Here is a 24,385-nt window from a genome sequence, read left to right as displayed (position 1 = left end):
ATTATGTGAACAAATACAAAGACTAATATTTAACTTTTTTCATTTGCCCGAGATAATTTGGAATAGTAAACTGATGGTAAATTAAATATTTTATACACATAAAAAAATTAAAATTTCAACTTAGAACTTGTGTATTATGTTTTGATCTTGTTCCTTGTATTTATTATTGAAATAAAAATATATGTTGATTTTTTTGCTCTCAAAAAAATTGATAAGGGAAGCAGCTAACATCTTTAGAATATTTCGTACAAAATTTAAACCCAGGAATCTGATAACTAAATACGGCCATCAAACTCTAAATCAAAGACACCTTATACATAGAAACACTTTTATCTCCAATCTATTAGATGGACATGGAAAGATTAAATAGAATAATGCAGATATGCATGTAAATTTGCTATTGATAGGAGATAGATAAAAAAATGTTCCACTAATTGAGCAGGTGGACTTAGTCACTATTTTCTTCATCTAATGCATGAAATTTAATAACATGTTTCTATTAATAAATATGATATTTATTTCTAATGATTCAATGATATTAATCTAAAGTTTATAAATGGACATAGAAGTTATCTTCAGTTACATAGATAACAGTCTCTAAATTAAAAGATTCTTTTTAAATGTATTAGAATGTTATCACCAATGGAACAACATTGAAAAATATTTAACATATTAAATTTTATATCACCCAATTTTGTATTTACCACTCAATTTTATATTAATATTATTTAACACAAATTTTATATTTTATCACTCAATCAAATATAAAAATAAATGCCAAACTTAATAATTAACTTTTAAGAGTAAAATACACAGAAAATTAAAAGTTTTCGCTGATAGTCATACTATGATACCATGGGGTACGGAATTAAAATACATGGTCAAAATAGCTCTCTAAACTTCACACATTTTTTTCTTCGACGTTTACTAAATACTTGCAAAAAGATAGATTATTTTTCACCGCGTTAACACCTCTACATGCTTTTTTTTTTCCTTCTATTTTTCCCTTTAAAATTAATTTGGTGCCTCGGCGATTGCAGATCACAATACAGAAATATCCTCAATCATTCAAAATTATTTTCTTTATTTGTGTGTAATATTGAAGGAGACTTTTAGAGATTTCTAATTATTGTAGGAGACACCCCATGTACAATATTCATATTATTACTATTCAGAAAATAATACATTAATATCCAAAATTGATATTCTGAATTTATCCCAAGATTTTCTTACACTAACCATTAAAGCTTTAAAAACATCCGTTAATAATACAATAAAGAAATATAGCTAGAGTCTAATGCTTGATCTTAGTTTTTTATCTGTGGATATAATACTCTAATTTATAACCAAATATTGATTGATAAATGAATATTTGATTAGTTAAGCATTAATAAGCGTATTTAATAATTAAAAGAGTAGGATTAAAACAACGTAATTCAAAGGAAAATAATCACTATAAACTACATTTTTTATTACACTGTACAAAATATGATAAATGTATACAAGAATAAATTATAAGATTATAAATAAATTATAAGATTATATTTTCAATAAAACGGGCGATATCTAGTTTAATAAACTACTTTCATTACATTTATTTAGCATATTAACCTACTTAAACTACATTTTATTTTTTGCATGATAATTTACTTAAATCCTCATATTACATTTGATATATTATAACAAAAACTATTCTGAATTTTATCATCAGAATAAATTTTTAATGAATCGGAAAGTATCTTCTTTTGTATTATAATAAATATAATGTGATATAAAAATATAAATGAAATAAAATCTCATTTTACTTACGGAAATTCTGTAGTGCCAACCATTGCTTTAGTTCGAAATTCAAGATTTAAATAGAAAGTGGAAAAATAATTAATGATAATAAGAAATATTTTAAACTAACAACTATATCTTAGTTCGAATAATTCTCTGTAGATTTATATAAATTTTGTTATTTTCAGTGAAAACGAAGGCAGCAGAACTGCGAGCACAAGAAAATAGCTAGCAGCCGTATCAAAATATAAAAACGAAAAGAACGATTTGCGACGGACAATACAGTTAACATTCAGACAGACTATTTATTTTATAACTGTAAACTATAAACAGACATTTTCTTGTAAACGTCATAAGATTGTTAACCAATAGACAAAAAGAACGTTGAAAACCACGTGCTTAAAAATGACCAATAAACGGGGTCTTCTCCATGTAGTCTCAAAACGATAATTCTTTAATCTTAATCGGATTTCTAGTTATTTAATATGGATGATATAATGGATGGTGTTTTCAATAAAAATGTAAACAATACTCGGCACCTACTCTAGTTCCGGTTAAAAAGTTTGCAGCTGCTTACTACATGTTATTCTGATAGGCGATATTTTCAAACTGATAATTTTGTTTTCAATAAAAGAAATAAATTAGATAATTTCTGAGCTCAAATCTGCCATATTTCATAAGATATTAATGTTAATATGTAATTCTGGTGAGTTTGAAGTGAAAGTTTGTTTTAGTTTTTTAGAGATATATTGTTAAAAAAGGTGACATGGTTGCTAGATTTTGAATAACTCGCTTTTTTGGCAGTCTTGATATGGCCTCTTTCCATAAGTTTATTACTGTTTGTTCTTGTTGCAAGCTGTGCACCATCTTACGTTAGTGTTAACACTTTTAACATTGTAAACACAAGTAATAAGTAATGAAATACATTGTTTGCAAGAATCTCAAAACACAATGATGCCAAATGACTTTAAAATACAACGGAAACAGTAACCTGGAAATTTAGGCTATACCGAGCTTGCAGCGTTCCCCAATGTAGAAAACACCATCCATATAAATGTAAACAATAACAATCTCGAGTTCAATACCTACTCTAGTTCCGGTTAGAAAGTTTGTAGCTGCTTACTACAGCTTATTCTGCTAGGCGATATTTTCAAATGGATAATTTTGTTTTCAATAAAGGAAATAAATTAGATAATTTCTGAGCATTTCATAAGATATTAATGTTATTAAGCAATGATGGTGAATTTGAATTTAAAATTTGTTTCAGTTAATTATAGATATATTGCTCAAAAAGGTGGCATGGTCGCTAGATTTAGAAAAATCAAACCACATGTTACTTCTACTTAATACGACAATTTTGCAATTAATGTTAAAATTATATACCCTTTATAATTTTAACATTAATATAATTAAAATAATATAAGCGTACTGTCTTTTCAATTTTTCTTATTATATAACGACATTTTTATTAGTTATTGCATGTGGTATTTAGACTTCGAATTCGTTGTAAACACAAGAAATAAATAAACAAATACAACGTTTGCAAGAACTACTATTCCAAAGAATCTCAAAATACAATGATCGCGTTCTGAGCCAAATGGCTTCAAAATACACCTGAAACAGTAACCTGGAAGTTTAGGCGGTAAAGAGCCTGCAGCGCTCCCTAGTGTAGAAAACACCATCCACTGGTTTTTAAAGTTTTGAATCCATTATTAACATTTTAAATAATTGCAATGCAATAATTTCTAAGAAAGATATAATGGGTTACTTCCATTTCAAATTATTCTTATGGTGACGCATGATTCAGTCCAAAAAGTGCCCTTCAATATAACCACAAGTATTAAAATAATGATACTTTTTGCATTATTTAACTTACTAAGGCTGTACCACCCCTCCCTCTGATTATCACTTTCAAACCCCAGAACAGCCTTCAAAGCTTCTTTCTTATAGTTTTGTGGCCCATGATTGCTTCGTTCGCACTCTAGGAAAGGTCTAACTCTAGGGGAAGAGACAAGGGAAATTGCGCAGGGGTGCTTTTTCGAATGCTCAACAATACCAAGCACTTTACATAAATTTGTGTGTGGGTAATATAATTACAATAAAGCTAATTATAGATGGTACTAGGGGGTAAAATTCGTCATAGCACTTCCGGGTTACTACTTCCAATTTATTTGTAAGCCTAAACTTGAAAAACAGTGCCTTCCAATATAATTATACTTCTATGGTTTACAATATAACGCGTTCCATCAATTTAACTTTCAAAGAAACAAACAACGAACGAATTCAGGAGACTTCACAAGCATGCCATGATGCTACCCATAGAATAACAAATATAACAAGCTAACACGTTGAATGGCATGGGGGTCACCGGCGACCGGCACTGAGTTTGTTCGTAGAGCCACGGGAGTCACCGGAGACCGGCGAAGACAAGATTATTAGAAACACATAATTCGAGTAAATTTTTTATATTATCACGTTAAAGTGGTTTAATACAGATGGCAAGATGAGGTTTAAATAATAAATTTATTAAAGTGAAGAAAGTACAAACGACGAGAACCAGTCTGCATTAAGAACTGCTTGTTACGCTTATATACTGACAAAGAATGCTCTAGAAACTTCCCAGGAATAACTATAGAGGAAATGATCTAAATTGAATGTACCAGAAGCTTCTGGAATGTTCATAGAATTAAATAAGAAAAATTGAGAATTAGTGTTCGCGTCCCGTATCGAACCTGGGAGCTTCTGCTTTGTAGATTGGAGTTATACCACTGAGCTACTGAGACTTAGATTGCTCGGCAATATTATTATCTCTGTGGCGTAACTACCACTACCACTACAAATATTAAATACCAAATCACTAGTATATAAGATATGTTAACTTGAGTCTGCATCACTTTACCACCCAGCGGGATGATCAATGATGAGTTCCGGCAGCCAGTCGTCACCACCTCATGGCTTCGGCGATGTTTCCCTCCTCTCTTCGTGAGCGTTTGATGCAAGTCTGATGACTGCAGTATTTCTGCGACGTCGATCACTGATCAATGTTTGAAAGACAGAATATCAAGATGAAATAGTTTTCAAATCCAGCCAAAGTGAACGCACTTTGTAAGCGGCACTAGTAAATTGTTTAGCTTCGACGTACGTGAACGTGATGATTGTTTTGACCTTTCGTTGGTAGCATCTATGACCTGTCCGATCAAACTGTTAATGGCGGCCATTTGCGTTTGAAACCGACTGGTCGAAGCATGTTTCACAAGTAGGAGTCTGGCTTTACTAACCTCTATTGTCCTTCGGGTCCTCGCCCAGTTTAGTTACTAGCGGAGACTGGAGATGCTAATTATCTAATCGAGATAAATAATCTTAAAAACAGCGAGACGTTTTCTTCAAGCAAAGCACAGTGGACTTCATTTTTGTTGATTACTCTCAACTCGATTTCAAGTCATCTCACAGCTTTTCCTCACCATGGCAATGTACCATTTTTCTCCCCACCTCATCCTTAGCATTATGCTTTTCACCTCAGAGCTTCACCTTATCGATCCTTACTTCATGATGAAGGGGTAAAGGGCCATTTCGGCCTCAGGCACCCCCAACCACCAAGCCCAGCCCACTTGATTCTATCTTAAGGTATATTTTGGCAGATGAAGGTTGACATAGTCGATAATTAAATCTCCACATGAACTTGTGAAATGCGGACGTGATATGAACTTGTCAACATTAAAGGGAAGGTCCACATTCAATTGTTGATTTGCTTTAAAATATACAGCTCAAAGAAGAAAAGAAATTAAATTAAAAAATGAAGAATAATATAATGAGCAAAAATGACATAAATGAATAAACAGCATAAATCAACCAATGACATTCGTTCATTGCATTCTATCACAGATAAAATTCTGGAAGGGGAGTAATGCATAGCCACCGAGAGTCCAAGACCTATCAGTAGATTTGTGACTTCATCCTCTGAAGTGTTAGCGAACCATAAGATAACGCGGGATTCAGATTTGTATTTAGAGAAAACTATAATAAATAGTTCAAACTTTTGAGCGACGTAAAATATGTTTGCTTTAGATAATTTAATAGTTTTTTATTAGAATAAATCAATGTTATTTATCACGTTGTGGCGTAACTACCACTACGAAAGTTTAACATCATTCACTAGTATATAAAGCATGCTAACTTGATTCTATCACGAGGTACCTTTTGATAGATGACGGTTGGTATTGTCGATTAACTCCGCCCCCACATTGGTGACCCGGACGTGATTTGATATAACGCAATAAAATGAACATGTAGGACGGTTTGATGCTTTTCATGAAGCAATATTATAGACTAGGAGGCTCCGCACCCTGCTCGCTAACGCTCGCCAACCCCCGAAAATTGCTACGCAATCCTCAGCGAGCCATTGAACACAATGTTCTAGCAAAAAGACATATTATATTATCATCAAAGACATAGTATTTTATCAAAGACATAGTATTGTACTTATGTAGAAGAATTCTTCCAATGTTCTTATTGGCTTTTAAAAAAGTATATTAGCTATTTAGATTGTACATGGTGAAAAAATCAAAACATTAGCTAAATAAGAAGCATATTAGCAAAATAAATTATTAAATATTGCTTCACTAATATTCTGCATTTTAAAGCGTGAAAATTCAATGCATAAATAAACGCGAAATATAAAAAAACTCAATGCATTCAATACAAACACTTAAACGTTTTTTAGACGTTTAGGTAGCTCCCAGTAGAAAAATGTCAATTCAACAGCGGCCTTTTAAAGCATTCTCACTTCAATTAATTAATTAATTCCTAATTGAATTTAAATTAAATATTGTCATGTTTTTAGTGCATGAATCTGAATTGAACAACCTGATAATGCTCACTCTGGTTATTGTTATCTGGTTGCTCACTACGTGCTCTTGCGCACCGAATCCAATCAATTAAAAATGAAAACTGTTGCCAGCGCGAGAAAAGAAATATCATCGGTTTTATTGATACATACATACGTACGTACGTATTAGCGTTTTATATAATATAGATATTTCATAATAGAAAATGATTTAATAAGACTTTTTTTCTAAATTTTAAATCTTGGTTCATCATAACTATTTTTAATATCAAATTATTATTGTTAACAATTATTATTTATTAATTATGATTCTTGGTTTACTAAATTCAATTTAGTAGATTTTTATCCACCACTATTTCTAAACAACTCGTAGGCTTATAGTATAATTCACCACTTTTATTAGATATGTCATGCAAACTTTTTAAAAAACTAGCAAAATCTATCTAATATTTGCAAATTTAGTTTGTAGTTATTTACCGTTTGGCCAGACGGGCAAGCCATGTGAAACTAGAGTGGCATTCAACGTGTTAAAATATGTTTTGGTCTTTTTTTCTTTCTTTTTTTAACGTATTCGGGAATTTGAGTAAAGTTCTTTTAAATATTCTGAGTAGTTCAAAATGACTAATATTTTCTTAGCAAGTTATTTTTATTTTGAGTTGAGCTTTTGATCTAAGAGGATTTTAGAGAGAGTTTGTGATAAATTTTTATGTAAAAAAGATCCAAAAAAATTTATAGGATCTGATTGATAACAATCGACCATTCGGTCGTATTTCCCATAAAAAGAATCAAAACTTTATAAGATAATGAACAAGACAGTCAAAAGAAAAGTAATGGGAGTAACGAAGAGTGATGAAAAATAACATATTTTTCGCTACTAAATAATATTTTTCAGTCATTTATTTAAATAATGTGTAATAAAAGGGAGGAGTTTGGAAACCATTAGTTAAATTGCCTGCATAAAGGATATAGTGAACTCCCGGTTATAGTGAACCAAAATTTCGGTCCCTTGAAGGTTCACTATAGCGGGGTTTGACTGTACCTGTATCAATCAAATATTTCTAAAGAGGTAATAGATTTCTTTGTCTGTATTGAAAACAATTGTGCTAATGTAAATTTAAAGCAACTGCGCCAAACAACAATAAAGGATTATTTTTGGAACAAAATTGTTTGTAAGTACAACAGAATAAAATTCACAAGACTGCTGAAAAGATTTTATTTTGACGTGTATATTATTATAGCATGCGTTTTTATGTACTGATATTTCAAGACATTTCTAGCAAATGCATCACTAACAAAAAAAGATTTTTAAATTAATTAGTTAAATATTAAAATTGCATAACATATAAAAATTTATTTTGCTAATTAATATCAATTACTTAAAACATACATCGGTAAATTTATTAAATAAAAATTTAAAGTTCCTTAGAAAAGTTTAAATACTTTTAATTGTTCTATTATCCAAAACTGTTTAATAGAAATAATTATAAAATAATAGCACGATATTAAAAATGATAGAAAAAGAATAACAAAAATAAATCATTCCCTTCTGTAAATTGACTTCCTGTCTAAGTTGACCACTAAAGCAATGCACCCCAAATGGTCAACCAATTCAGGTTTCCCTGAATTCGGAATAAAAGTTTATTTACGAAAAAAAAAAAATTTATTAGTAACATGTGTTCTAAATAAGTACTCTAGATGGCAGCACTAAAATCGAACACATTAAAAAAGAAAGGAAATTGTAGATACAGTGGTGATTCTGAATGAATTTCAAGTATGATACTCCAATAAAAAAATTTTCACTTCCAATAACTTCGCAGGAAAAATTTTTATATTTATGAATTTCGAAAGCACTTAGCTCTTTCAGAAATCGTATTAATTATTCGAGTAAAAATAAAAAAATAAATATTCTTGTTTCAGCTCGTGGTATAATAATTAAATCTTCAAGCTGTCTATCATATATCTTGGATTGCATGACCTTTAAGTTTTTGTTTTCTTTTTCTTTCTTTCTGCCATTCTTTTGTAATTTTATTTTTATTTATTTATTTTTTACTTTTTTTCACATAAAAAAAAGCATGTTTTTTTTTTAATTTAAAATTTTAGTTTCAGAAAGTACCAACTGAAGTTCCACAGAAAGTTATAGCTTGGATAAAATTTACATTCAAATAAATAATTCTATTTCTACAATATTTGATCACGACTTTTCAAAACATCAACAACTTTGAAACACACAAGTTTCCAGCGAAAATGTAGTTGTGCTATTAGGAAAGTGCTGTACTAACATGAATATATTTCATTTGTGTATTTATTTCTTGTGAATAACCATAGATAACTGATAATTACTAAAGTTCTATCTCATTTTCAAACTTTTATATTGCGTGATGCTCCAGTTACCATTATTTATTAAATACATTTGTATATTTGAAAAGATTATATAGATGGCAGCACTAAATTATTACATTAGATATGAAATGAACTTGGCCAAGGAAATGAATAACAAATGGTACCACTTTTATTATTTACGGTGATTGATTATTATAATTGTTTAGATTATCATGAAATATGGAATATTAAACTAGAAAATATACACATTTATTACAGGTGGAAAAGGAAATTGGGGAGTGTAGCTGTGTTCTGCAGCGAAAACTTTATTTAGTTATACTTGGCGAAGTAATAGGCGTAAAGTCGGATATCACAAGTGGGGCACGTGCCCCTTCAATAATTTTTCAAAACTTCATAAGTTATTTAAGTTATTACTATTTTTAAATTCTAACGAAAACTATTTTTAATTCAATAAAAAATTAATAACTTTAGATTAGTTTATCAATATTTTAACGAAATTATTCTATGCTTATCACTTTTATGTTAACGATTTATGTCCATAAAAGTTGATACGGAGAATACATGACTTTGTGCGAGGAAAGGAAGGGTTTTTCCACACTACAGCCAATCTTCAGTGTGTAATAATTCTCATGGAAAACTGATTTTTCACGTTATTGATTTGTCAAAGTTTAGTAATCCTCAAAATGTTGAACCAATCGTCCTTTGATCCAACTGTGAAAAATGGACATTAAACGTTCTTCACATCACATGTAGTCTTCATATTTACAAGCTGGGGTATTTTTGCTGTGTTATACTTTTCCTTTTCACGAGAATGAAATGAAATTTTGTATCAAGGTATAATAATAGAATATGTTGTGAAGAACAGCGTGTTAAATATAAGGTGACAATATCTCTAAACCATAATTTGTGAAATAACGGAAGTTCGAAAAATTGTACGATTCGTGGGCACTCATATATTTTTGTAAATATTAATTTATATGTACAAGTAAGATTTTTTTAAAAAAAGTTGACAACTAATATCAGGTGCAGAATAATCTTCATTTCATCAAACTTGATTACACTGCAAAGCAGTTTTAATAAATCATATATTCTACATTTGTTAAACAAATGTAAAATGAATGAGGGCATATCATATATTCTATATTTATTACTACATCATATTTTCTATATTTGTTTAACACATGAAGTGAATAAAATTTGGGTACTTACGTATTATCCCGTCGACTGTTTTTACCAACATCGTACCTAAGCCATTTTGGTATCTTCCCAATTTATTTTTAGTAATTGATCATAAAGAGATAGACAAAATACAAATATAACTTAGTGCACGCAAAAAATGAAAATATATTTAAATATGAACCACATCAAAAAATTTTTTTTACTTTTGAAAATTATCGACGACATAATACGTAAGTACCAAAATGAGTTTTTTTTTTTTTCCTTCTTCTTTTTTTGTGGAAATTAATATTTTTTCAGACGAGTATGGAGTCTTCATTAGTTAGTTTTAGCATAGTGCTAGTTTGAGTTTCGCTTGCTGAATTCACTGAAAAACAAAATTTTTTTGTTTTTTAACACTCAGGTTTTTTTTCTTCATATTTCACTGCATATGAAAGTAGATTATATGTTGTTCGGCGATATTCGAGGACAATTGAGAATGTATGTTAAGATTTGAAGGCATTTTCGGTTCTTAAAGAGTTTGTAAGTTTTGAGGACAACCATTGAAATGCAAGAACTGTCTTCAAGATTCAAAGAGTCTGTGACCTCAGTCAAAATCTCGCAGTTTTAAAATGGCAATAACTACCTTTTTTTCATTGAACTATGATAAAGTTTAAAACCTTAAAAATGAAGTCAGTACGATGCTGGCGACGCTTGACAGAGATTAAAAGTGCTACATTCAGGATACAAATCGTTGTAGTTTCTTTTTTCTTCAACTACAGTAGAAGAATTGCTAAATTTTTTTAGAAAATTCTCCTTTTCTTATCTTTACCTATTGCCGTTTTTCCTCAAGCTAAGTTCCAATTTCATTTAAAGTTTTTTACAGGTACCGCCAGGTTTCTTTGAAGAAAAAGTAGATGCTTCTACTAATTTCAAACTTTCGGAGTTCCATCACTTTAACCATAACCGTGAGAGCTGGATAATCGTTTTACTCTATTCTTGAGCGCATACCTCATACTTTGCAAAATTTAGTTACTTGATTGAACCGAACAGTACATTTACATGGATTTCATTTGCACGCAAAATTCTTTTGTATTCATTCTTTATTAATCCTTTATTGATTGCTAAAAAAAAAGGTAAAATCGTTTTACACGCCATAATTAGATCAATAAATTGAAATTGGTCTAAAATTTGATACTTCAGATTCAAAATTGGTTAACAGAACTTAAAGAAAACACAAATTCCATTTTCAATTTAAAAGGCAAAGTTCCAAATTTTTTTTCTCTGCAAACTACTTAAAAATAATAGTAAAATATAATACTTAAAAATAATTATTACAGAATCAAGAAAACTAAGCATAAAATTAACTTCGATATCTGAAAAGTTATGAATTATTAAGAGAAATAACGAATGCATAGTGCAAAATTATAACTAGAAAATGCACAATATTGGGTCGAAATTAGTTATGAATAATTACTTTGAAATGAAAATAATAACAAAAAAAAATTGTGATTGCCGAAAGATGACCACAGGTTACTCATTGGCAAAATGATTATTGTCAATTTTTTTTAATTTTTTTATATTCTACAGTATAAAGGAACATGGTAGCTGAAAATACTATTATGAACGCCACAACATTTCACGTCATGCCTAGCAAATATTGCATCTATTGATGTTTGTCCTCGTCCAATGAGATGGATTTGTTTTCAATTCCAACCAATATACGTTTCTCAGGACATCACAGAACTCTCCTCCATCTTCAGTATTTATATTTATGTAAAAATCGCCGGCCTAGGCTGTGTTGCATTCTTCACATTCGCCTTCTACAGCATCCAATATGTCATCGGTTGTTGACCCTGGTTTTGCATTTAAGGGGACACTTCACGATGAAAAACCCAAAAATCGACCAAATTATACTTTTTTCAATTTTTGTTTCAAAAAATAATAGTTATATCTAGCTACAATTTAAAAAAAAAATTTTTCAATTTCAGTCATTTTTTGCAAAGTTATAAGCATTTCAAGATTTGTAAACAAGGTTATGTAAACTGTTTGTTTTTATAGTTAAACTGTTTTTTCTCAATGTTGTTTTTTACGATAATATTCAAACTTCGAAAAGTTCCTTGCGCATGAGTTTTGAATAAATCTTTATTTTTTTCTCATATATATGATTGGTCTAATGTTCCGTAACCAGTGTGATATAAATAAAAGCTGAATACTCACTGAATATTTTTTAAATTACTTTAAATTGTTATTTAAATTTCAATTTTTAAAAATTATATAAAGACTATGATATTTTGATTTTTTATTTGTTTAAAATTAAGTGCTAAGTTGTTCAAACATATCCAATTTTATTTATACTTATTCAAACTGTAATATAAATGAGTTTCATACAGCTACGATAAAAACTCATGCGCAGGAAACATTTTGAAATATTGGAACATTTAGTAATTTTACTTGCGGATAAATTATTAAAAAAATTATAACTTTTCAACAAATTAATATTTTTGCTTCAAATTTTGGGAATATCTTTCTAAATGCTTTATTCACAATCTATGAAATTTTCATTAAAATTGGTTGATATTTAAAAAAAATCATTTTGAACCTGAAGTGTCCCCTTAACACAGCCAAACGGATATTATTCATCAAATACACGACAGCTGCGTGAATTAACAATTGAATTTCATGCATAACAAAATTAAAAGTGAAAAAAAGAATTCTAAAAAAAATTATCAAACAGCAGCAGTCTCCATAGAAACGCATGCAATGACGACGCATGCGCACTGTTTACTTTAGTCTTGAACGCAGTTGAAAAGTGTGATGACGTCCAAATAACCCAAAACAACACCCATTTTGGTTTGCCAATGGGTAAAGAAATCTTTAAAACATATCTATATCAAATTCTGGATGATTAAAAAACTTACAATTTGATTTGCTATTTTGCCGCCATGTTTATTTTTTTCAATAATGGAACGTGTTTCAAAATAGTTAGGAAGATGTAGAATTCGACTTCATTAGTATTAAATTTTTAACTTCGCTATTTATGAGTAACTACCATCAAACATTACCAAAATCAAAGATGCATGTTCAAATCAAGTTATGTTGAGCACTTATAATCATAAAGAAATAAGTAAAAAAAGTCTACCTGTTTCAAATCTTTTTCAATAGATTGGTACTTTTTGTTGGTCATTACTTTTAGAAGCACGTTAAATCACAAGTTTTTTTTTTCTTCTCTACTTTTAAGTATTTTTGTTAGAATAGTCGTGACACTTTGTAGGAACTTTAGTAGAGTTGCTTGTACCATCATGACAATAAGTGATGACATTTGTATTGAAAAATTTTGTCATCATGATGCTTAAGGATACTGATTTCAATATAAGCTATAAAATACTGAAATAACGAATCGAAATGACAAATATGATATCGTTTCTGTTGTATTGACAGCATGTATGCCAACCCAGAAGTTCTCCTTTCCTACTGCATAGGAAGATGTAGAATAATATAAATAAGGTAAGCAGAATCTGTATTTCATTTTTTGAGCACTTAATAAGTTCATTGAACTATTAGTATTCCTCATACATATATTTATATATATATTTTTTATATCGTGATGGTTGAAATTGCTGAGAACACCAAATTTATTGCAATAAAAATAAAACACTAAATATGCGAATATTAAATATACATATACAATGCAAATTTATAATCACTTCAAATTTTCAAGAAAAATCTACCGATAAAGTAGGATAAATTTGAATACGTGAAACCTGGGGCCGGGATAGCCTGGTCGGTAGGGCGCTGGGCCCATATCCAAGAGGTCGTGGGTTCGATCCTCGCCGGCCGAAGACTCCCCGTGTAGTAAATGGTGACTGATGCACGTTAAATCTGTCGAGTCTCAAAGTCCTCCATGTTCCCACAACAAATCAATACCCCTGGGGGTACTGATCCAGGAGTTTCCTTGTCTTCTGGATTGGTTCAAAATTACAAGGCTACGGAGTTGAACGTAAGTAGTCGTAAACCCATGAAATTGGGTCGGCTGTTCAACGACGGTTATAAAATAAAATAAAATACGTGAAACCGTAAGAGGGTCCCTGGAATTTAAATGCAGTTTATGTCCATAGAACGATTAACTCCTGACAACTACTAATAATACACACGCATATATATATGTAATAAATTTTATTTAAAAGATAGACAAAACGGAATTATTAGTATCAGTATTTTTACTTTTGCAAATAAATTTATAGATTAAGCAACTTATACGTAGCATAAGTAGCAACTTTGCCTTATTTTTATGTCCTACGAGATCGAAATCAAGGGTGCAAATCTAAAAAAATTAATAAACATCATAAAAACTGTTTACATATTCCTCTCTGCACTTTAAAACACATTGGGCAGTTATTAATTTTTCTTTACGCACTTTTTACAAACCATATTGTTAATCACAGCACATTTTAACGCTCATTCAGTTTAGCAATACACGTTTAAAGAAAATAAATAAATAAAAGAAAAAACTTGAGAATAAAATATTTTTTCTCCACATCCATAAACGCTCACATCTAAATCTTAACTTTACCAAGAAGCTCCAATAAATCTACACCTCTATCTACTTGGCGACGAAATTACTGTTCAACCAATTAAAAATTCCTCAAAAAGTTGTTATCGCAGTAATTGACCTTTCTGGGAACTAAAGTACGCCTCTACTCGATAAAAAAATGAAATATAATGTAAATAAAAATCTGCGAGAAAAAAATAAGATTTAAAATAAAAGACACGTATTGGACATAAAACAGTAAATCAAGAACGCCTACGTTTTGGCTATTACATATAGCAGTTCGCCAAGAAAGATACAAGGCAATAAAAACTTAGATGTGAGCGAATTATGTTTTATGTCATGTCTTTGGACATGTCTTAACAAGTCAGATTTATAGAGATATAAATTTGGCGAACATGTTACAATTTTAAAACAACACGGAAAACAATGGGACGCATCGTGTTCTGGAGTCAGTTTGTTTCTCTTTTACGTCATCGAACATAAAATCTCTACCTTTTGTTCCCCCATGTAGAATATGGTAATCAAGTGAAACATCAAAATTCTTTATTGCTGATGTTTTTTTAATGTTCTTTAAAGCGATTTTAAGAGTTAATTGTTTTTTAATATTAGGCTGCACTGTGGGTCAGAAGACCATGATCTTTGACCAAAAGTCAAAAATTAAATTTCAACTAAAATATGCGTAGGCAGCTTTAATATCGCCCAAATTAAGTATTCATAATCATTCCAGACATTATAATTTACTTTTTGGACCGACAAGAGTACAATGTAGTGAAAAATATGTAAAAAAATTTTTTTAAATGTAACTTTTTAATTTATATTTCAGAAATATATATAGGAATTTCACCTTACTGTTGCATTTTTATCAGAGTAATTAGTCTGAAATTGTAGTACAATTTTTCAATTTGTTGGATTAGTTAATACTCTTGACAAACTTATAGTTTATATCTTATCATTTGACATTTTACAATGTTTGAATCACTTTCGATACTTATCTCCAAAAAGTTCCACGAGTTATTAGCTAAATTTTTGTTGTTGTCTTTGATGTTTCTTTCGAAAAAACCTGCGCCATTTTGCCCATATTGCAAGGGTGGACTAAATATGCAGAAAAAGAAAATTTATGTTTTTTTTCATGTTTTCGCGTTATTTTGAAATTAATTCGCGTTATTTTGTAATATTACTTCTGAAATATGATTTGTTTTTCATTTTTAATAAAAAAATTACGAAAATTATTATATTTTTATTGCTATATTTAATTATTTAAACGTATTATAATATATTTTTTTATTTTTGCTCACCATATTTCAGCCGCCATTTTGTTTTTTGGTATTTTTAATGTATTTCAAAATTTCAACTATGAATTCAATTTACCTGCACATAAAAACCCCTAAATAAAAGCCCCCAAATTCTGAAACAAATTTTATCGAAATTCTAATTGTGGTCACGAAACTTTGGATGCTGGCTCACTGTGCACTGTTCAAAATTATAAATGGAAGAGTGAAGCTTTTACTCTAGCGTGGAACAACGCAGTGCGTTTTTAGGCTTATTTTTTCATTCGCAAATTTTTCATTCATGATTTAAACCAAGATTCTGAACCTGTGATATATGGGACGTTTTTATGCGGCCTTTAACTGTTGTTTAAAAAAAAAAGACATCACAACCGTTTCTGATTTTTTATGCTTCATTGAGATTGCCTTCTGTTTTAACTTCTTTTCAACAGAATATCGAACAAAGCTAAGTGCAAGATCAAGTTATGACCGGCCGCGATTTTCCAATCCAGCGGCCTTTAACGGGCCACTCTCTCGTTTGGCAGTTTCTTAAATAAAACTAAAAACTTGATTCATAACTTTTTTTTTTTAGTTCTTGTAACAAATTTGAGAAGAAATGAAAATTTGCATTTTTATAGACTACAGCCATGAGGATAATCTCTAAATAAGGAGGGTGCGAGGCATTGAAGGTCGCAGAATTGTTATTCAGCTGGCCGGACCTATCATTATGCGAACCTAGGAAACCGCCTAGAGGCATCAGAGAAAAATGGTGGAAAATTCAACCTTAATTTATTAAAAAAAGCTAAAAAAAAATTTTTTTTTTAAGTGTTTAACCCATTCCAAATGTTTTGTTTTATATTTTACCTGCGCTATTTTTCATTTAAATGAAAATTTTAAAACAATAATTATTTCTCACTAGCAAAATACAATAATTATTTCTCACCAGCAAAATACAATAATTATTTCTCACTAGCAAAATACAATAATTATTTCTCACCAGCAAAATACAATAATTATTTCTCACTAGCAAAATACAATAATTATTTCTCACTAGCAAAATACTATAATTATTTCTCACTAGCAAAATACAATAATATTTCTCACTAGCAAAATACAATAATTATTTCTCACCAGCAAAATACAATAATTATTTCTCACTAGCGAAATACAATAATTATTTCTCACTAGCAAAATGCAATAATTATTTCTCACTAGCAAAATACAATAATTATTTCTCACTGGCAAAATACAATAATTATTTTTCACTAGCAAAATGCAATAATTATTTCTCATTAGAAAAATACAATAATTATTTCTCACTAGCAAAATACAGTAATTATTTCTCACTAGCAAAATACAATAATTATTTCTAACTAGAGAAATAAACCCCTTGTTCGATGCCGCTCACCAACCTAGATGATTGCTTCATAATAGTTTTTGTTTCTTACTATAAAACAGTTTTTTTGGTTATATATAGTTGAATGGTTATGGATATGGCTATGGAATTATTGAATATGGCTATCCATATTGAGATTACTATTATCCATAATTACGGGCGTGGAGTCGTGCGTAACCCTGGTCTCAGTAAATGTCCAAAAACGGACCGAGTAAATGTCCAAAAATATGATTCGTACGTAAATATTTTTTATTTACTATTTTGAGAAGGATTAATTGAACTTCACGATGCGCCTTAATGAGTTGCCTTCGGAAAACTACGATAATACCATTTTTAATCAATTATATTTTGCAGACCTTAACTTCAATATTATCGAGCCTTAACGTCTATCACCCCTGTTTCATAATGGACTGTTACGCAGAGTGTCTAGTACATACACAGACAAGAATCTTAAACTAAGACCTCTTTAAGAGGTTCTGTTAATTGCTTCTTTTTAATAACTAATTTATGTCCCCAAATATCAGATTCGTTGGAGAAATTGTCTCTTAAAAATTAGTTAGCTCAAAATTCCTCGAAAATCATTTACGAATTGGAAATAAAGTCATGAAAATTTTCGCGACCAGTAGACGCACTGGTTACGGTAGTATAGTTTGTCGACGATAAGAACTCCCCCCACCACAAAGTCTGAGGCCGTCTGCTGCCATGGAAACAAGAATTGCGCATTTCAGGGAGGGTAGCTTCTCTGCCCTCTAGGGGTAACACAATAGACTGGAGAAAAAAATTACCCTTTTCTCGCTGAGTCGTGCCAAAACCTGTCCAAAACAGTGACCCCACACCCCTACTTGAAATAGTCATACCTCGTTACCATAGTTACTAGGGGAGTTCTTACTTTATACAAACTATACATACACAGAGAAAAAACAAGTTTTCTTGCTAAGACTGTGACTAACAGTAATACGCTTTCTACGCATTCTGAGAAGTAATACGTAATTACAGTAATACGTATTCTGAGTAATACGTAATTACAGTAATATGTATTCTGAGAAGTAATACGTATTCTGAGTAATACGTATTCGGAGAAGTAATACGTATTCTCAGAAGTACGTAATTACAGTAATACGTATTCTGAGAAGTAATGCGTATTCTGAGTAATACGTAATTACAGTAATACGTATTCTGGGAAGTAATACGTATTCTAAGAAGCTGTTTTCTTTAACCAGATTTAACTCTACCTTCCCCAGGGAAGCATAACGCTTGAGTTAGAATACGCTCAGTTCTCCAGAAAACTTCCTCTATTTTGCTCTCTCTACAATTCCTACTTCTTTTCACGCCTAGTTACTCTTTCCTGTTCAAAGATACTCTCTTATTTCTAACGACGCATCTAAATTTAGATATTCTTATTCTAATGAAAAAAGAACTTTCGAAGAGGGTGTTGTCGCTTTGGCACAACGTAGCCGTTGAAACTTGCCTCTGACAGTCACTTTGTCACCCAAGTCTCCATTTTAAAAGACAGAAGGTATATTCTTCATAGAGCTCTATTTCCTAAAGCGCTTCATTAACTTACAGGCTTCTTTTTTTTCGCTCTTGTCAAAATGTCTGTTGGTTTTTTTAATTTTCTATAAGAAGTTTTGGGTGCACGCAGAAGCTTAAAGAATGTTTGTGAAGAATCTTTTGTTTCGTATCCTTGGTAGTCATATTTTGATGGTATCCGTTGTACGTCACAAATCATTTTGTCATCACTAATTGCCAAATTAATCTTGGTTCAAACGGTCATTACTCTACGTTTATGACATTCGTTTTTAGGAAATTTGTAGCTAAAAGAGCAGAATTGTCAAGATGGCTATCTTAATCATGACTTGCCAGACTCCAATAGGATGCGCGCTTTTGAATATAGCATATTTTAGTTTTTGAATACCGAATTGAAAATCCTTAATCCACAAATGCCCCACCTATTGTAGCTATAAAAAGTGCCTTTGCGAAAAAAGTTGTAGGACATTTAAAATTAGATTAACTAGATATTTCATTCCTGGCATTTTTGAAAAGGCACTATGCTGGAGGTAATCAGACTTCCTCAAATCTTGAGGACAGTCCTGAAATTTCAATAGCTGCCCTTAAAAATTTTCAAACTGTTTCAAAATTTGAGAATTGTCTCTAATCTTAATATATGCGCTCGAATTTCCCTGATGACGAATAATTTTATTTTTACATGCAGCGAAATGTGAACAAAAAGAAAGATTTGGAAGAGGAAGAAAAAAAGATACTTTTGTTTTACAGAAAATACAGCGAAAAGTGAAACAGCACCATATTGAAACTGATAAAAACTCTATTATCGCCTGAAAATAATTTCAGCAAAAAATAAACAAATTTTAATAATAATGTACCAACTTATTCATTTTATATTTTTAAACAAATGTAGAATGATATATTAAAACTGTTTAGTAATGAAATCAAGTTTGATGAAATTCTGCACCTGATATTAGTTATTAATTTATAAGAAATTTTTTTTTTGTCCATATGGATTAATATTTTCCATACATATAGAGGTTTCCAAGAAGTGCAAAAGTTTTCGAGGACCGCTTATTTGTTCTCAATTTATGATTTAAAAATCTACTCACCATAACTATGCTGCAAACACAAATATATGTATTGATATTATTAATATATTATGATGGATAGTATTATTGAGTTATTACAAAATAAAAACTTATAATGGAACACCTAAGTCACCACTTTTTACTTTTTGAAAAAAAAAAAGGAATAGTCCTTTTGAAAGGACGCGAGACACAGAGAGATTGATTAAAAAAATTTTTTCCCATTTGATGATTTTTTTTTTCTCTATCGCAAACTTTTTTCAGAAGTTCAATTTTTAACCAGTTTCATATTTGCAGTAGTTACTTGAACGTAAAAGTTAGCAATGTCAGCTTTTATGAGCTTCATGGAAATTATTTCTAGAGGTAAAATAATTCAAACTGAATTGACTTTGTAAGCAGGAATTGACGTTGTTTCAGGATTTGTGTGGTCCTTAAAAGTCTAAAAAAGGATGCCAATCTCGTAATTTCTTTCTATTAGCTTTCAAATATTTTTTTATTAGCTCTCATTTTAAAATCCCAGACATAAGTTAAGAAAAACATAACTTATTTATTTAAATTATTACCTTATATTTTTATTAAGTTTATAAATGCCAGTAAGGATTTGAAATTTTCTTAAAACAAAAACTAATATAAAACATGTCTTAAGTAAAAACTCATATGAAACATGAAAACTTTAAGGAAATTATTATTTTTTAGTTACATTTTCGATGGTTGTTTGTTATAGGAATTTATTTTTGCATTTTTTTAGGATCATTTTTAGAGAATATTTAGGACATCAACATCCTAGAGCCTTGGATGAAGGGTGTGACAAAATTTTACATGTAATTATCTTAATTATAAGGAAAGGTTTTAAACTTGCAATATTAAAATATATGATCCAATACTTTATGAAAACATGTAACCTGATGGTAGGAAAATTTACCATCAAACCTGAAACAGTGTCTCTAAAATCAGTGAAATTTACCAAACAAAATGGTTAAAGTTACCTCTAACGTTTGAGCAACACTAGATGACAGTATTAGGAATCGTAGTTTTTCTTCCCTTTACCTTTGTTTGGACTCTTCAAATTTTTAACCCTTCAACCTGGTTAGAATACAAGACCGATGACATTATTTTACCTTTGATTACTCACCACTAAAACCATTCCTATCATAATACCGTCCACGGAACATCGCATTTCCATCAATTCTTTCCCTGCAGTAGTTAATATCAATACCTACTGTGTTACTCATTACAATACCATAGAAATTACTCCTCGCTCACAATAAACATTACACCAAAGGGTATAAAAAAAAATCTCTTATTGCCAAACATGCACGAACTTGGATCAATCTTTCCCGATGCAAAAAACCATCCATTATCGTTATCGTACCATAACACAACATCGGCTGTGTGGCCGGGAGAAAATAAATCTTCGAAATTAATCGATCAAAACTACAAGATTGCACATTAAAGGTTTGGAACAAGAGTGAAAAAATAAAAATGAGTTTCTGATCTCGGAAAGTTGAAATTAGTGTCCCCGATAGCTATCGGCTGAAGATAGGGATTAGGTTGTCTCTCGTTATTATACAATTTGCGAGAAGGCATATTTAAGTTCAAGGCTTCTGACAAGAAAGACATAAATCGTGCGATGTATAAATCCAGGGAGGGGCACATGACTAGAATTCCTTTTCGATGTACTGCAATTATATTCCTTACAAATCAATTAAGAAGGGACTGACTCTAGATTAGAATTCCAGGGTTTATTAGTATACAGAGGGTCTATTACAAGGGGATTAGTTATTTAAGCCTATGTATATTAATGAAGAAATTGACGTAGGAGGAAATTGGGCCCGTTTTATCTGATGGAAGATTGCTTGAATCTTGGGATCATGTTTCGGAATGAAGTATGGTGTAGCTGCAAATGAATATTTTTTGAATTATGTGCTCTGATCGAGTGCTAGATACCTGTTGATTTTAAGAGTTAATCGTTATAAAACTAAGAGCTGTGCCGTCGTGGCTTGCGAAAGTTATAGCGTTTGCTTTCGGTTAGTTTATAATTATAGCTTTGCGCATTGTACGGTTTTCTTTGAGTTTCGAATTTTGCTCTGTTTCTTTTTTATGGCTATCTTATTTAATATCTTTGCTAATATTTATGAATTGGAGAACAGGAAGAAAATACATTTTGAATTAGTTGAGACAATATTTTTGACCGGGTTATTTTATGTATTCATAGCAGGTGTTACGTTGCTGGTATGTAATATTTATTAGTGGATAAAAGAATGATTAATGATTACGTACGAGTTAAATTTCAACAACAAAAATGAACTGCCATACGAACTTTTATTAAATTTTTGTTTTCTTTATGCTACTTGTGCACAACAATTGTAAAATGTGATCAACACTTTATCCCTTTTTTTATTCATTTGTAAATAGCACCATTTATTACATTATTTATGAAAACGAATTTACTAACAAACTGAAAACATATGCTCGAAAGAGTTCACTTTTTATTTGCTATCATTACTAATATTTTTAGATGGACGTAACATTGCGTATTGCTTATGTTCCAATGGTAGGAGCTCTGTTCCTTACACACTGAACAGGAAGGTCTTATGACGTTCTCCTATAATCGAATGTAATTGGTGAGGAATCATATATTCAAATTCTGGTTACCAGTAATTTATTACGTAATTTCTGTAAAATTTGAAACACAAACTTAGTTTCAAACTTTTTTTTTTCATTTTTAGAGTAGTTATTAAAAGTATACTTCCTATTTCCTTTTCTGTCTTATAATTTTAATTTAAAAGATTTTGATATACATAAATCAAACATATGCTAAAGTGCATGAGAAATAGCCAATGGTGATCATGAACTTCTTACGAAAAATTATTAAAACAATATTAAAATACTTTTCGATAACATGTATGATAAGTTCCTAATAAAGCTTTTCACATTTTTAGTATGAGGATCTTCTCTTTTTCACTTTTCGAAAAAATTACCGGCCACACTCCTTTGTTTTTATAAACAAAAAAAAAACAAACATCCATCAACAATGTGTTAATGAGCCTGGACTGCGTTTTTAAAATGGAAAACAGTCTAAGAGTTTTAATTATCCTTTTACATCACTTTTATTAGTCACTAATTTTATCTTTACAGGATTGCTTCTTGTATGGAAAAAATACGAAACTGGTAGTAGGAATATTTTTATTTTAATATTTCCTTTAGAAAAAATGTACATACACAAACTACCACTACTTAGTTTCTATCATAGTTCTTGTTATAGTAGTTTCTATGTAGCAGTAGTCTCAAAAAATTTACTCCGGCCGAAAGAAAGGAAAAATTAAATAGTCTTATAACCAGTTTAATAATCCATTCCGGATAAGTGACAATCCAGAAATGTAATCCAGAACGAAAAAGAGTAAATCTATTTATATCTTCTAACCATTTAACAATACCTACTTTTTCTCGAAAAGCTACCACTATGACTTAGCTTTAAATTATTCATAATTAAAACGCATTCAAATCAGATACCCAACATCATTCCAGGTGCCCACGAGCACACCTTCAGATGAAAGTGTGAAGTGTATATGAATAAAGTTCAAGTGCATGCTCCCGAGAAAAGAAAAGGAACAAAGGTGATTCTTGGCTCGGGAACAAACCACCCCTCAGGTTAATTAAATTGTTTTTAAACTCCAATACTCATTATTTAATGTCTATTAAGCTTTTCTATATATTTTATTTCGACGCCCGGTGGCTGAGCAGTAGCGCTGTCGTGCCACAGGTCCCTGGTTCGATCCTCGGGGCCTTTCATCCCTTCTGTGGGTCGATAAATGAGTACCAAGCATGCTTGGGAACAAAACACTGGGGGTTCCACGTTCGGCTGACCACCTGACCGGAACATCTGCTCCTGCACCCCAGACCCCAAGATCAAGAAAACTGAGATGGGGCACAGTAGGCCTTGGCCCTCTATAAGCTGTCGCGCCACTGACTTTAGCTTAGTTTATATATTTATCTCATTTTATATCTTTACTTAAAATTCATTACTTGAGCTGTGCACCTCAGCATGCTATTCCAACCGCCAACTGCCTCCGAATATCTATGCTATTTATTCCCAGTTGCCCTATGGCAAATTGCAGATTTAGAAATTTGGTGCCCGCTACTGCGGGCAGTACTTCGCCAATTACCATGTCAAGTCAATGCATGCGGACAGGTACTTACCAATTACCAGATCAAGCTTCAAAGCATGCATTTTCAACAGTGAAACCAGCTCAAGATTTTGACTCTACATGACTTGCTAGCATATGTTATAACTGTTTAGATGAATCGGTCTGTGGCGCTACTGAGCTAACGCCAATACCCAGCATCAATGCATGCATTTTCTATAGCATACTGAAAGAAAGATGCCAGAAAAAGTGGATTATTTTAATCTCTTATAATAAAATAAGAAATTATAGTAGTTACCACTTTGGTCAGTTTTAGATG

At 30.8% G+C, this 24,385-nt stretch overlaps 1 protein-coding gene and 1 long non-coding RNA gene across 11 annotated transcripts in view; one reads left to right on the top strand and one right to left on the bottom strand.

Moving 5' to 3' along the window:
- Positions 1 to 2,086, bottom strand: part of LOC107436661 (mitochondrial glutamate carrier 1) — a 51,172-nt gene extending 49,086 nt beyond the window's left edge. For 9 of the 10 annotated variants that reach the window (XR_006225546.3, XR_006225543.3, XR_006225544.3 and 6 more), the window contains exon 1: positions 1,810 to 2,082. Coding sequence is in view for 4 of the 10 variants with exons in the window: in XM_043045736.3 (XP_042901670.1) it covers positions 1,810 to 1,832 (23 nt within the window). In the remaining 6 variants the exon portion in view is untranslated. Of the gene's footprint in view, positions 1 to 1,809 lie in introns of all 10 variants that reach the window. The other variant, XR_006225545.3, reaches the window with a different exon arrangement.
- Positions 1 to 24,385, top strand: part of LOC147803964 (uncharacterized) — a 323,077-nt gene that overhangs the window by 186,928 nt on the left and 111,764 nt on the right. The window lies entirely within an intron of this gene.

The sequence above is a fragment of the Parasteatoda tepidariorum genome, chromosome 9 (genome assembly GCF_982258835.1).
Source record: "Parasteatoda tepidariorum strain Cologne lab strain chromosome 9, Ptep-v5.0, whole genome shotgun sequence".
Classification (NCBI taxonomy): Eukaryota; Metazoa; Arthropoda; class Arachnida; order Araneae; family Theridiidae; genus Parasteatoda; species Parasteatoda tepidariorum.
Note: the sequence above shows the minus strand (reverse complement) of the source record. Positions and strands in the feature narration are given on the sequence as shown.